A 16,523-nucleotide genomic window follows, 5' to 3' on the forward strand; every position below is an offset into this window, starting at 1 on the left:
ACATCTCTAATCTTATCTCTAGCATACAATTTAGAATAAAAATCAACAAAAGTCTTTTTAATAAGATTCTGCTGATACACTACTTTACCCTTATGTTCTATTCTATCTATATTACAAGCTCTTTGCTTCTTCCTTAACAAGTAAGTTAACCATCTACCCGGTTTATTAGCATTGCAAAAAGTGTTAGGTTTAGCATACCGTAAGTTAGTTGCCACTTGATCTGCCATTAACGTATCAAACTGACCCCTTAATAAAGTAATTACCTCTTTGATCTTCCCATCAGATGGATTCAAAATTAAAGCCTTTTCTTTTTCCTTAATTTCTTCCTCTAATTCTTTCCTCTTAAATTCCAGTTTACATCTATATTTATTATTCAAATATATTAATACACCTCTCATATAAGCTTTACTTGCATCCCAAACCATCTCAATAGAAGTACCTTTATGCATATTAATTTTAAAAAAATTCTTTCATCTGTTTTTTACACTCTTCCACATTTTCCTGGTATCTAAACAAATTTTCGTTTAAACGCCAAGACCGTCTATCTCCATTATCTTTTTCTATCTCCAACCATACTGGACTATGATCAGATATAGTTCTTGAACAAATCTTGATTTTCTTAATCCTAGGAAAAAAATCATTAGTAACTAATACAAAATCGATCCTGGAGAAAGATTGGTGCCTGTCGGAGAAAAAAGTAAAGTCTTTTTCTTGCAAGTTCCTTTCTCTCCAAACATCTCTCAATTCCAAGTCATCCTTCATCTCAAAAAAAGATTTAGGCAGTTTAGCATGACTTGGCGTGCTTTTAAAAAGACCTCCCTTGTCCATTTGTACATCCAAGACGCCATTCCAATCTCCCATAAAAATACAAGATTTATAATCCCACTGAATAATCTTGCTGTGTAGTAAATTGTAAAAATCTCCTTGCTGTTGATTAGGAGCATATAGTCCAACCAAAAGCATTTTCTTGCCTTCTATTAATAATTCAATTATAACATATCTTCCTTGTTTATCTGCTTCAATTAAACTCGCTGTTAAGGTATACTTAACATAAATAACAACTCCATTTTTCTTATCAGTCGCAGAAGCAATAAACTGTGTGCCCAACCTAAAGTTTACCAAGTACTTTTGATCAGCCACTCAAATATGTGTTTCCTGTAAGCAAATAATATCGTTTTGAAATTGCTTTAAATATTGAAATACTTTCTTTCTCTTATGTGGTGAATTTAGACCATTAACATTCCAGGTTAGAAGCTTTGTCGCCATCTTTTGTGACCTGAAGCTTTTGGAGCACCTCTTCCAAAATCACCTGCACTCTCTTTGGCCGCGCTCCTCTCACTGCTTCACTGTAAGTAGGTTTTTGAGGTGCCGTCATAACTCTCTGCTGTTCTTGCTCTTGTCTCATTCGTCTAGCTGCAGCACGTGTCATTCTTTGGTCTCTGACCTCCTCCGGTGATACTGAAATTTGATCCACTCCTGTAACTTTCTGGAATTCTCCATCTTTCAGCTGCGTGACTCCTTCAGCACCTTGTGTACTCTCACTTTGTGGTTGACGCTCTCCTTCACCATTCTTCCTTTTAGATTCCAGAAGTGGTATGGGGACTGCCTTTAAAATGTTAGCATAGAAATCATGTGCCTGTAACACTGTGAAAAGACGATATCTCGTGCCTACATACATCACCACCATACCTACTGGGATCTCCCATCTGAACTGGATATCCCGTCTTCTTAATTCTTCTGCCAGAAAAGCAAACTCTTTCCTTCTCCTTAAAATTCTTGGAGGGATCTCTTTTAAAATTAAAACTTCTTGCTCTGCAACTGCAAATTTGCTATTATAGAAGGCTTGAATAACTTCATTTCTAATTGCTTTCTTTGTAAAATAAACCACCACATCTCTGGGTAGTTTCCTTTGTCTTGCAATCCAGGAATTGACACAAAATATTTTATCTATATCCACCATAATATCTTCTGCTGAGTGCCCCAAAACCTCTTCAAGGGCTTCTGAAACTACTTTTTTCAAATTTTCCTTAGGATCTTCCTTCATCCCTCTAATTCTCACAGCAAATTCCATCTCTCTATGCTGGACCAATAATAAATCGTCGTCAATCTTTTCCATCACCATTTCAGCATCCGTCATTTTAGTATCTAATCTCACACTATTTTGACTAAGTTCTTCCACTCTCTCATCCAAACGTTCAATACAAACAGCCATGCCTTGAAATGCAAGTAAGATGTCTGCCCTTAATTCTGTGTTCTTCTCCTCCATAAGTTCAGCTAATTGTTGGGATTGCTTTTTCAAAGCCTCTTGCAAAACATCCTGCAAATCTTTTATTGTCAAAGCTGGTGCGGGTGCAGGTGCTGGGGGGTCATTAAAGCCTGTAGTGAAGATTGCTGAACTGGCGAAGCCCCCACGCTTCTAGGAACTTTAGATGATTTGGCAGCCATTTTCACCCACTCAATTCTGTTGCGCACTTTCACTTTTAAAAGTCTCCACAAAATCTACTGAGTTAAAGATCATATACTTGCTCTGACAACATTCTCCTGTACAGCTCTGCCTGCATCCAAGTAATCCAAAGTTCACTCTCACTGGCAGGGATGGTTGCTGTGTCCTGCTCTGCTCCAAAGCCCTGGAGCAGAGGCGTCCCGAAGTCTGGAGCAAACTCAGGCTTCGGGGGGGCTCAATCCTTCAACCACCAGAGTTTCAACTCTGGCGGTCTGGGAGAGCTCTACCCCTGCCTGGGCACTCACCCCCTCCTCTTCTCCCAAGGAGCGGGCTTTCGAGCCACCAAAACAGCTGATCGTCACTGTTTTTGGCAGTTCTACAGAAACAACGGGGCTGACAGCCGAAATGGCTGCCGACAACAGAGCCTTGCCACCCGGAAGTCCCGTGCTGAAAGTATTTTTGAAATGCAGCTGTTTATCCTCTGCTTCTACACATCTAATAAGTAATTGCTTGTACTATTAACTACAAATTCTGATTTCATTCATCTCAGTGTGAACTACCATATATCGCCCCAATGTGTTTTCTCATGTCCCCAATCAATCAGTCTTTGTGAGCATTATGACAGGTTATTCACATGCAAACAAATATAAGCAGAATTCCTCTTCATCACAGCCTTAATAGAACACAGCCAACAAGGGAAGATATTGTTTCTGGGTGCAATTCAAGGTGCTGATTATTATTTTTAAAGGCCTACATGGCTTGGGACTGGGTTATCTAAGGGGATCATTGTTTTCCAAGGGTTTCTACCTGTCTTAACTCGATCAAGCAGAACGGGCATGCTGCAGATCCTATCAGCCAAAGAGAGTCAGCTGGTGAAGACTAGAAAATGGGCTTTTTCTCCAGTGCTCTATGAAATATCTTCTCTTCAGAGATTAGAATGACCCCAACCCTGTTAGCATTTCATAAGGTCCTAAAAGCCTGGGTATATATATATAATGATTTTATTGTTTTTTGTTCTTTTAATTGTAATTTTTTATTATTTTTATATTACTTTATAATATAGTTTATATTAGTTTGTAATATACAATACAAAAGGACAAAAGAGAGTAGTAGGAAAATAGGGGAGGAAAGGAGGAAAGGAAAAGTGTGGGGCAAGGGGAAAAAAGAAAGAAAAGGTGTCGACTTCCAATATATAATATATATACATTTGTATTGTAATCCTAGAGTCTTGCCTAGAGATTGATTGAGATGGGCAGCTATAAAAATCAAATAAATAAATAAATATGCAAGGATGATGAAAGGATGGGGCCAGGTTATGAGACCTCCTGGCCCACGTCACCCTTTGCCAGAATTCCCCAGTCAACATGACTATGCTGAAATTCTAAGAGTCGAAGTCCACATGTGTGGAGAGGAAAGTTGTCTTACATAGCTTGTAGCTCTGATATATCAAGTATAATGCCTGAAAGGGGCACATGTGTACTGTTGCCATTCAGATTGAAGTTTACTAAATGACTATTGACCGAAGGCAGCCATTTTTTTCTAATTTTTCTCTTTCCACACTTCACATTTATGCAACCCATTTTTAGTTTGGCCAGCTTCTCAGTTCAGCTACATCTCTTAGTTTAATTTGTTTCCTCCAAGCTAGTTTTCTTGTAGCTTCACTCATTCTCCTGAACCCCTTGTGCAAATTGTGTTCTTCAGGCGAAGAAGAGGGGGGAAAGCAGAATGATCAGTAAACAATGTAGCAAGTCTTAAGGTTCTCGTTGAAATTGTTCACCAGGGTACCAGGCTAAAACAAGGGATCTGAGTCAACTTTTAAACAACAGAGTGTGAGCTGGTGCTTTCTTCTACATCCAACATTATGTTCTACACATTGAACATGAATAAATGCAGAATTAAAATAAGATTGTAAGAAAAAAATATAATATATAATATAATATATATGCATTATATAATAAAATATCTTATATTTACTGTAATTTATTTTTAAAAAGAGTTGAATCTTACTGCGTTTTTATTATCAAAAGAATCTATTCTCCATTATCAGGTGTGCAACACAAAAAGAATCCCTTCTTAAGAATGGGATGGAGAACTCTCCTCCAAGCAGGTTTGAAATTAAGAAATTTATAGTTTATATAGTTTTCTGAGATATTAAATTTTTAAGGGTGGGTTGTGATGCTTCTGTATATTTACTTTAATTAAACAATATGGGTATGTAAATATTTTTCATTTTAGAATTCTGTTTCTTCTAATAGGCCTTTTCCCAGAAAGATTGTAGATTGCGAAGGAGGCCAGAAAAAACAGCCAGAATAAAAGTTGGCCACCAACAATAATAGAATAATCTTAAAAACAACTCCACAGAGAATTCTGAAACATGAATAGCTGTTCTGTGATCTCACAACTCCTTCTTTGCAACCTCAAGAGAGACATACATTGCATTCCAAAATTTTAATAGTGTACTTGCCTAAATTGGTAGCATAACTTCCTGCCATTGAAGAAAAAACCCTAAAACAATATGTATACCTCTTTTTTTTAAAATAAAATAAGAAAAAAGATAGAAAATCACATCTCCACCATTTATAAGATATGGCTCCAGCTCCTTACAAACTGCTTCCTTGGTGAAGGAAAATATGCCCAGCCCAGCTGCCACCCTTTCTTCTAAAACCTGATTTTAGTCCCAGCTAAGGCTTAAAGCCAAAAGGGACATGGTGGCTCAGTGGGTTAGGACGCTGAGCTTGTCGATCGGAAGGTCGGCAGTTTGGCGGGTCGAATCCCGAGTGCCGCGTAACAGAGTGAGCGCCTGTTACTCGTCCCAGCTTCTGCCAACCTAGCAGTTCGAAAGCACGTAAAAATGCAAGTAGAAAAATAGGGACCACTACGGTGGGAAGGTAACAGCGTTCTGTGCGCCTTTGGCGTCTAGTCATGCCGGCCACATGACCACGGAGACGTCCTCGGACAAGCGCTGGCTCTTCGGCTTTGAAACGGAGATGAGCACCGGCCCCTAGAGTCGGAAACGACTAGCACGCAAGTGCGGGGGAACCTTTACCTTTACCTTTTTAAGGCTTAAAGCCATGTGGTCACCTTCAGCCACTCATTGTTTCTCAGCCCTGGGAAGAAGGATGTATACCACTTCCAAAATGCTGTCTAGAAAGATGCATGACTTGTTCGCATAATTATCTCTACATTTATTTAATGGCTAAAAGAGCAGAAGTGTAGCCTTTTCACATGATGATCTTGCTTTTAAGTAATCATGCACGGAGAAGCGTATAGCTGATGTTCAAAACAAGAATATGTAAGTAATGTTCTCTTTGTTTGTTTATTTTTTCTATATCCACTTTATTTATATTTCATGTTTCTAAATCACCTATCTCCATCAAGAAGAGGCTCTGAGCGGTGATAAAGAGGTCCTCAATACTTTTCCCAGAACTGAGTTTTAAAAGTTACCTCTTCTCTTGATGTAGATATAATAAAAGCATTCATTATATGTCTCATTTTGTTGGGTCTGTGTCAACATAGTGTAGTGTTTGAGAAGTGGGAATTTGCACAGATGCAGGGAGGAAGAAGCAAAAAGGAAATGTGTTGAAATAATCACATTTCTGACTCTAAACTGTTGATAGCTATACTGTAACATGCAGTCAAAACTTTGCGTAAATTGATCAGATTAAATCGCATTAGCCTCATTGAGAGTTTCCTAGCCAAGGGTGCTGTCTTTGAAATCCAGTTATTAAATGTGAAAGCAAAATGATTGTCCAGCTTTGTAAATACCTCAAATAGGCCCAAAAAATTCTAGAAAAAACATTTTAGAAGAAAAGTGTGATCATCCCAGAAATTGGAATACAAAATAAATGAATTGTAATAAGAAGAAAACAAATTCCTTTGAAAGTCAGGGGGAAAAATGACTTCAGTAGTTTGACATTAAATTAGTTACTTAGAGGTGACTGACGTTTTTGCTGGACGTGGTGAAGCAAAAGCAAGATAGGCATCTGTGCACACATGCTCATCATTATATAAGCACATTTAGCTTAAAAGCATAAGCATTTAATCATCCTTGCCTCCTTTTTAAACTGTTTATTTTGATATGCTATTTTTATATTTTAACATTTTATTGTACACAGCCCAGAATCCCTCTTTGAGGAAGGTGGGTGATTCAAAAATGCGAAAAGTAAATATTATTTGTGAATGATGATGCCAGGATTCATGTGTTACTTTGACCTCATTATGGTTTATTACAAATATTGCTGCATTTGGATGTTTCTATTTGGAGCCCTGCAGGAACACCAAATTGATCTCAAAGTCTTACATGATTTTTAAAAACTCTATGATTCAGCATGCTTTATGTCAATCCAGGAGCAACAACAATGCACACAGCTTTTCCTCCAAATCCTTTCTTGCAACTTCCCTAAGAGTTGAGCTAAAGGAGAGTAAGCAGCCCAAAGTCATCCAAGGAATCTTCCTGTCTGGGAGTGGACTCTATAATAGTGCCTATAGTATCTTATGATACCTATAAGCTATGCACTACGTATTGACTCACCCAGGAGGAGCAGTGTTAAAAATGGATGAAACATTGGATTTTGCTCTGATCTGTCATTTTTAATCTGTAATAAAATTAGGCTATTCCTCATGGCATTGATTCCTATCAATATGCATATTACTGTCAAAGGATGCGACAGCATGAACATCAGATGAACTGATTTTAATATTATTTTGCAAACAGTAATATACTTGTAGTTGAGGCATCTTGTATGTGTACAAGCATGTTCCCGACCTCAGCAATGATTAGTGAAAGAGACTTTATAACTATAACAGAAAGCAATTTACAAAGAGTAAACATCAACATAGACAAAGCCTAGCACTATAGTATGCAGGAGAGAATATAACAGCATATGTTCTCTGTGTGTATGGGTTCACACACACCTACAAAGAAAAGGAAGCAGCCTCACTTTAGCAATTTTTAGTCAAAGAGTAGGCCCAATGATAGAAAAAGAAAGGACACAAAGTAAAATTTTAGCACTCTATCTACTCCCTATTGTTCTGTCCTCTTACATTCCATACATTGAATTTAGGCCTTCAGTATGATGTAGCTAAATATACTACAAATTACAAACTTATTATTTTGCTTAAAAAAGAATATTAACCAGAAATATCTCTTTATCCTTAGTTTATTTCCAATACTCAAAATCTGTTTGTGTTTAGATTTTTTTTATTTTTCCTTAGAATCTTGAATTACCTGCAAAAATGTAGAAGTCCCTGATCAAAATCTAAGTTTCAATGAATACATAAGTGAATAAAAGCTGATATAACTATTGCATAATAAAAAGCTACACAAGACATTTTTCTCCAAATGTGAATGCACCCTTTATGTATGGGCATCTGTTTATTAATTCAAAATAAGAAAAGGGTGAATATGATAGGTGTAGATATTGGAACATGCTTCCAGTTGGTGTAGTAATATTTTGGCATATGTAAAGTTTTAATAAGACCCAAAATGGTAATTAACTTGTTAGGCCTATAATTAGTCAGATGAAGATAATTTCACAGGTGAACAAGTTCTCCGACCCTTCTAATCTCTCAGGTTGTGATTATTATTCTGTCTGTTTTCAACCACTGTGGACTCCTTTAAGCAGCTGTCAACTTCATTTGAAAATGAAGTTCATTAACTTTCATACACAAAGGGAAGGCTGTAAATAAAATCTCTAATTGGTCCCAACTAGTCATTTAAGTTTGATAAGCATTCTTAAAAACTGAACTTGCTCTGAACAGTTTACGTCAAAGCAAGATCTGGACCACTAAGAAAAATATCTGCTAGAGTTCATGAAAACCTGGTTAGCTCAGAATCAATAGTTTTCTTCCAACACCCCCTACTGAAAAAATTAGCTGAGATTAGGGTAGCTGGTCACAGACCTACAGGGCAGCACTGCACATACAACAATAAACTACACAAGAGAGTTTCAGAAAAAACTTTGCAACAACCTCATCACAGTCAAGGGCACATAAACAGTAAATCTGCATTCATATCTGCAAGAAAATTATGCATTTAAGATTTAGGCAGGGAGGCAAAGTGTTCTGTTCATTTAGGGATTCAATGACGCATACAGTTTGATCAGGAATAGCTACATTTGCATATGTTTAAGTTTTATTGTTATTGTTTGCTAAACTTTGGTCAATTTAGACTTTCTGGCTTCTAATTTGTTGTGTGATTTTTGATAGATCATTCAAGAATGAAACCTAAAATCAATGTATCCATTTAGTGCATGTATTTAAATTGAACCAAAGAAGTTTGGTTCAAAATTTGAAATTAAAATTTTAAAAACTTGTTTACCAGTGACTTTAGGAGGCACTATTATTTATAATGCAAATCATAAGTAATTCCACTCCAACAATTCTAATTATTAGCTCAAATGCCTGCATGTTTATTTCAAGTAAAATTCCAGAAAAATTAACTAACATATATTCAGCAAGTTTACACAGCTTCACATTTCCTATTTACAACATAGTCTATACCACATGGAAATCAAATAGTCTTTGAGTGTCCATGGTTTCCTTTTACAACAACTCAGACACTGCCTTCTGCTTGAGACAATATTATTATAAATTCTTCAATCTTCATCCTATAATGAAATTTACTACAACACAAAGTATTTATTTGTATAAAGGTAAATGGTAAAGGTTCCCCCACACATGTGTGCTAGTCGTTTCCGACTCTAGGGGCTGGTGCTCATCTCCGTTTCAAAGCCGAAGAGCCAGCGCTTGTCCGAGGACGTCTCCGTGGTCATGTGGCCGTCATGACTAGATGCCAAAGGCGCACGGAACGCTGTTACCTTCCCACCGTAGTGGTCCCTATTTTTCTACTTGCATTTTTACATGCTTTCACACTGCTAGGTTGTATAGCAGTATGTAATTTCCTTTTCAGGGTAGGGCTTGTGATAATGCAGTCATTCCAATAAGAGTTACATTTCGATGAAAGATTATTCAAAATCCTTCATTAAGTCAGTAATTTTGACATGGTAATCTGTTTAAAAGCAAATTGAATCTGAAGAATCATTTATAGCAGCTTTTCCTAACCAGATAAGTTGGAACTGCTATTCCCCAAATTTCCAGCCATGCTGAACATTAAACTATAGGATTATTCTGCTTTTTTTTCATTCGTAGCCTTAGGGTACCATCAGAAAGAAAACAAAACTACATATGATCTAGAGCAGGGGTGTCAAACTTCTGGCCCATAGGCTGGACGCATCATGTGGAAACCGTGTCCACCCGACCCCAGCAATGGCAAAACAGTCCTGATACATCACGTGACATCGCGAGTTTGACATGTCTGGTCTAGAGGCTGAAAATATGAATAGACTGTAATTCACCTGCTTCCATGGCTTTTCACTATCACAAGAATATTAGGAAATATAAAGTAGATAAAAAGTTGTGAATCTACCCTATATATACAAGATTTGGAAGTTTCTTAAAAAGATATTGGATTTCTTTGCTCTTTGAGTAGTCTTTTTGGTAACATTTCTGTCATATGGTTTTCAACCAAGAGCTTTATTGAAAGGAGATTTAAATAAAACAGTTTCCAATAAGAATTTCAGTAGAGCTGCAAAACTTTCTTTTAAACTTACCTTACCCTACTGCATTAAAACTAAAAGAATATTTCAAAACAAATTATGAAATAGGTAATTTGTTACTTTAAAATATATAATCAGAAACATATCTTGCTGATATAGTAGATTTCCTAAAAGATTTGATGTGTTTTCAGCGGAAAGTGGAGAATCATACACTTAGCTAAACCTCTAACGCAGGGGTGTCAAACTGCTGGCCCATGGGCCAGTTTTATCATACCGAAGCCGCATCCACCCCATTGCCGGCAATACAAAAAGAATCATGATACATCGTGACACATCAAGTGACACAGTGAGTTTGACACCCGTGCTCTAACGTATATTGCCCTCTGCTTAGAATAGGAACCAGAATTAAAGTAGACCAATGTATTATTGTCTAGCTGCTGTTTGAACACGTCCAGTGAAGGCATCCATTTATTGTCATATTATCCCATACTTAATTAGCTTGCTAATTAGTGTCTTGGAATACTATAACCAACGTATGTCATATCTACACATTCCCACAACCCACTAAGCAATTCTTAAATAAGACTTATTTGCCATGCCAACATCTGGCAATTATTATATTGTTTTTAAGGAAAACATTTGTCACTTATTCATTATAAGTATTAATTCTATAAGTTGTTGTTCCCTTTTTTTTCTGAAATGATGTAGCTGTACATTTCTTGGAAGAAAACATTACTTATTATTTCTGAACATTGACCTTAGAAAAACTGCAAATCTAACAACATGCTAGTCAATTAATCTGATTGTGAAATGCATGCTTATTGATAGAAAAATGGATTTTAAAATAGTCTTCCTTGAGCAATTAAAAATTTGGGATATTAATCCAGCCAACATTCAGTCCAATCAATTTTTACAGCTATCACTATGTATTTAATTTTATTACTGAAATCAGTAGAACTATAAAAATGGTTCCCTTTAATTATAACTTAGGTATTCTAAGTGACTTTTTTTTTAAAAAAAAGTGGGGGTAGGGGAAACAATATGCTTGGATCTCAGCATCATTCAGACTTTGCCATCATCTCCAATAAAAGTTATAGTTTTTGCAACTGGAGACTTGCTGTATATGTTAACACTTGGCCCCTATATAATCTACCTACTTTTCTGATTTTGGCACACTTCAGATATATCTCTGTTTCTAGTGTATGTATAACATTGGACAAAGTTCAACACTTTGTGTATTCAAAATGTATTTATTTTCAAAGAAAAATCAGTTCATTTTTTGTAAATGCTGGCTCAAGAAACCCACATTCAAACTAACAGGAAATGCACATTTAAATATCTGTCTGATAGTAATGTAGTCATTGCTCCAACGTACGCTTAAATTTATTTCTGAATGATAAATAAAAGGTGTATCTTATTTTAGCACAATTATAAATTGTTGCGTTTAAAAATAGTAGTAAAGATAGGGATTTATCAGTAATAAACAGCTGCATCTAAATAATTAATGGACTTTGCTGAATTCTGTCCTATGCTGTCTATCCCAGACATATGACATAGCACTTAGCAATAGCACACGCTTCATAATACTTTACAGCCCTCTCTAAGTGCTTTACAGAGTCAGCATTTTGCCCCCAACGATCTGGGTTGTCATTTTACTAACCTCAGAAAGATGGAAGGCTGAGTCAACCTTTAGCTGGTCAGGATCGAACTCCTGGCAGTGAGCTGAATTACTGCAATACTGCATTCTAACCAATGTGTCATCACGGCTCATGCAGGAGAAACAGCAATACAGTAGCAATGGCTGTAAATACATACAATCAAGCCACAGACCACTGACCATCCACAACATTCATTCCCATTGAATCCTCAGTATTCAAATTGAGACACACCTATCCTATAAATATTTGAGGGCAAGTTATTCTTAGTTTTTATTTCAAAGAAAAAGAAAAGGACATGATAGAAGAAATATCGGCAAATATCAAATAATTCATGTGAGCCATAATCATAGAGTTGGATGTCTTTATACAATTTTAAACAAATAAATATGAAAATATTGTACTCATATTGCGTAATCTATTGTGTTTTCCTTGTACTTTGGCTTCTTTTCCCATGAAAAACTGAGTTCCTTATAAATTAATTACAAATTGCATTCATGCATACTGTAGAATTCATCAAAAACACTTTTTAGGGAACAATATGATTCTTAAGTATTGGTTGTTTAAAAGACTTATCTGGATTTATGGGCAGTACAAAGACAATTTACTATATATGCCCACCATTATAAAGCCAAACTGTTTGTATCTGTATAAATAATGAACACATATCATATTCATGTTTCCTGAAGGAATATAAAATCATCCAAAAATGGCAATACAAACAGAAAAATGCTTGTTTCCCACATAGACTGTCAACAAGGATCACAAGTTAAAAGTGTAACAGTTCATAATGAACAAGAAGATAAAACCAATAATTTAGTTTGTAAACTAACAGACAATCCTATGCATGTTTTCTCACAAATAAGCACCACCAAATGAGCTTTCAGGTAACTGCATTTAGGCTAAGCGTGTTTTTTTTTCTTAAAAGTTCTTATAGTATGGGATCCAGATCTGTTTTCTAATACTTGTTCGGTAGTCCACAGATCAGGTTTATGCTATAGCAGCATATGATCTCCTTTAAAGTCTTCCACATTTCCTGGCTCCGAAAGGCATAGATCAAGGGATCAATAACTGAATTGCACATTATAAGAATGAGGTACATGTTGAAATGAGACATGAAGCAAACACAGTAGAGGTTCTGAGGGCAGGAGATCATCAGGATGAGGTGGAGGAAAAAGGGAGCCCAGCATACAATGAAGATGCCCAGTAGTATTGTCAAAGTGATAGCTCCTTTCATGCTAGTCCTTTGATGGACAGAATTATATCCTGGCAAAGCTGCTATCCTCTTAACATGAGTACGAGCCAAAAGAAACATGTGTATGTAGAGAGAAACCATGAGAAACAACATGATGAAAAACATTGTGATGAGACACATGATTACATACTTTGATTCATAATAAAGGATGAAGATGATTCCACAGCCAGTGCAGAAAGTCCATATGCATGCAATGATGAGTCCCGATCTTCTCACAGTCATGATATTATGATAACGGAGGGCATAAAAGATGGTGATGTACCTGTCAACAGCGATAGCTAGCAAACTGCACATGGAAGCCACCACAGATATGCAGATCATTGAATCAAAAACATTATCTATGTGACGTACAAAAACATCTTCAATAATAAGATGCCTATTGTTTAACAAATATATAGTTATAGTCTCCCAGGCGTTTGACACACTGACCAACATGTCAGCAACCGCTAAGCTACATACAAAGAAATACATAGGAGAGTGCAAGTTCTTGTTCTTAAATATGGCACAGATGACAAGGATGTTTTCAAGAAGGCTAACAATGCCAAGCATGAGAAACACTTCAGCTGCTATAACCACCTGGTCACATGTTGATGGGCTGGTCCTGGTTGTGGGGATGGTCACGTTGCTTCCAAGAGCAGTGAAGTTAGTGTCTAAAATGTTGAGACGGTTAGACAAATTCATCTCTGCTAACAATTATATCCTTTTAAGATGGTCTTTTCAGTCTGAGAGGCTTGTCAGAACATAATCTTGGAAAGGCAGTTTCCAGAAATGTGTAAGTTCCTGCAAAGAGAAGGACCAAAAGTAATCTGATATCAAGAAAGGAAGTGGAAACTCAAGACATTGTTTCTGAGCTCATATAAAGCTAGGAAGAAAGGAATAAATACAGAATACAAGAATCCAAAAGCAATGATGAAAATCAATGTATCTCCCACTTGTCTACCCCCCCGAAAGATTTCTTTCCTTCCTCCTCCATCCTCTATTTTCACCTTTCATTTTTTTTATGGATCTGAGAGAATGTTAATATGCTAACCTTTCTAGATTAGCAAATAATACTGCATAATTGAATCAACCTCCTCTATTCTAAATTATAAATGTGTGATTTTCTTTTCAATTGTCTACTAAACCCATAAAGCAACATATTTAAATATTTTCCTTGATCTTTCAATCTATGAAAGAATGATACATGTCAGCTTCCTTGCTGCAAATCTCATACCTTCTAATAATATATTGATATTCAAAGGTGTATTATATGGCTTTCGTTGTTCTTTAGCACAATGCATCGGAATCTTAGCCTGACTATGCGTGCTTGAGTTCAGATTTCTTTGACACAGCAGGAATATTATCAAAAACAGTGCAAGACCATTCAGGTTGACAACATATTTAGATTCTTAGTCTAAGCAATAGTATTCAAAGAATCCCAGTATTTCCCAAAGACTTAATTTGCAAGTAAAGAAGAATTTTAGCTATTTACCAAATCCTGTTATTTGTTCTGATCCTATTTCTCTTCAGACCTCGTATATTTTCATCAGGATGTCAGAAGTTTCTCTTGCCCTTTCTTACATCATCAAAGCTTCTTGGGTTATTTGCAGGTGTAGGTGCCATGTCAAGAGAAATGAATAATTCACATCCAAAAAAGACAGGGCTGCTGCTGTTATAAGTTATTTACTGAGATCCTGCCTTTTTATAGTCTCAAGAGTAAAATGATTTCAATGTTTCAGCTCCTCCTATACCCCTCCTTTCATCTAACTTCGCAAAGACTTCCCAAAGATGCAGACTTGAATGCTTAGTGCCACCTCATGGCTGCTACTGGTAGCGCACCCCCTTCTTCTCCCCTGCCTGCTCTGTTATTAGAAACCATCCCTGTGATACTTCCTATCCCAAACTGAAAACATTTTTTTAAAAAATGAACTGGGTTTTCTGTTTTTAAAACAGCCTTTGTCATATATACACTGCAAGGTTTAATTTGAATCACAGTTCTCAAGCCCTTAACCCCAGCATGTCTGCAGCATTCAGGCTCTTTCCTAACATCACACGATAGCGTGCTAGCTTTTGAGCATACACAAAATGCCTCCTGCTCAACCTCAGTGCAGGTTGACTTTGTCTGTTGCCTTTAATAAGCCCTGGAATTTAGCATCTATTATGACTAACCAAGAGTGCTCCAAAATGACTATACTGATCTGATGCTGCACTGGAGTGGATCATTTACAAAAAACGTCAGCCTAACCTGAAAGGAGATGGATGAGAATTGCATTCTCTTCCGCAGCATATTCTCTGAATACATTTCTGTGACAAAGGTTAAAGATGACGGCTAAAATAAAGACGAAATAAATTTCTCAAATTTACCAGAGTTAACAACAAACCTCCAAAAAACCTTGCTTTGAAAGGCTTCATGAAAAGCTAAAAAGAAAATGTATTTTAGATTCTCATTGATCCATACCCTTTGTACACCACGCAAGGCTTAACATCCAAACTATGTTAATATTACAGTCCAGTTTTAATTCACAAACTTAGCTCAGTCTTTCAGCATGTGAAATAATCACATCTGGGGAAAATACTCACTTACTTGGGTACAGAGGAGCCTTGTACTCTGCTCCTTTGTTCTAAATTATACAACTATATTCAGCTCCAAATGATTTAGAATGACATATGTGAAACAACAAAAACCACTGAAATAGAATTATAATAATCAGAATGCTATCTCCTAATAGCACCACTCAATCAATCCTCATTATTTCCAAATGTTTTCCTGAAGAGATATGTCTTCAGGGCAGCTCAGAAGCTCAATAGGAGAAAACCAGTTGCTTACAAGACAGAGCTATCACTGATAGGGTTTGATTTCTGATCCGTCAGTAATAGGATATTTTACAAGCCTTTACAAGCATTCAGGCCCTTAGCCATATAGGGTTTTAAAAGGTAATAGCCAGCAGCACCTTGAGCTTTATTCAGAAGCATCTTAGTGGCCAATGCAGACCCATAGCGGTTCTGAGTGAATTTAGGTATACCCATACTTACCTGAACTACCACACACTGGGCCAGTGGAAATTTCCAGATTATCTTCAAACACAGCCCCATGTGAATCAAAATACAATAGCCCGGCTACAACATGTCCAGTAACTGCCCAGTATCTTCCACTGCAGGCAAGGTCACATTTGGTACACTAGACATAATTATGCTGTCTTGGCTGCAGCTTCCACCTGCTGTGAGAAGCCATGAATCCAAGAAGAACCCCCAAATTGCAAGCCACCTCTTTTTGATGGGAAGAAAGACCCATTTAGAGGTAAGGATGAGCTAACCCCAGAATCAGATGGTCTTTAAATTTACACCCCATATTATCTTGCTAGGTTAACCCCGAGCTTCTTTTTTGCTATTCAGTCCCTGTTAGCCTCCAAGTATTATTTATATAGATATTAAACAGCAGAGCAGAAAGGACGTGGCAGCCAACAGTGAATTGAGTTCCCCCAAATCACCAGGAGGAACTGGACCTTCAAGAAGAAAAAGAGTCATGGCAATATAGTGCCACACTCCCAGTTGTCACTGTCAATCTAGAAGGATGTCATAACTTTTGAAAGGAATTGGTATTGAAAGACACTGAGGGACCCAGCAGATCCAGAAGG

At 36.8% G+C, this 16,523-nt stretch overlaps 1 protein-coding gene across 1 annotated transcript; it reads right to left on the minus strand.

Moving 5' to 3' along the window:
• Nucleotides 1–11,840: 11,840 nt before the first annotated feature.
• On the minus strand, nt 11,841–13,590 carry MC5R (melanocortin 5 receptor; the record flags this gene model as incomplete). The annotated part of the gene is made up of 1 exon (XM_081322774.1): nt 11,841–13,590. The coding sequence occupies one exon, from the start codon at nt 13,588–13,590 to the stop codon at nt 12,613–12,615; it is 978 nt and encodes a 325-aa protein (XP_081178900.1). The 3' UTR covers nt 11,841–12,612.
• Between the last annotated feature and the right edge of the window lie 2,933 nt (nt 13,591–16,523).

The sequence above is a fragment of the Vipera berus genome, assembly GCF_964194415.1.
Source record: "Vipera berus genome assembly, chromosome: 3".
Classification (NCBI taxonomy): Eukaryota; Metazoa; Chordata; class Lepidosauria; order Squamata; family Viperidae; genus Vipera; species Vipera berus.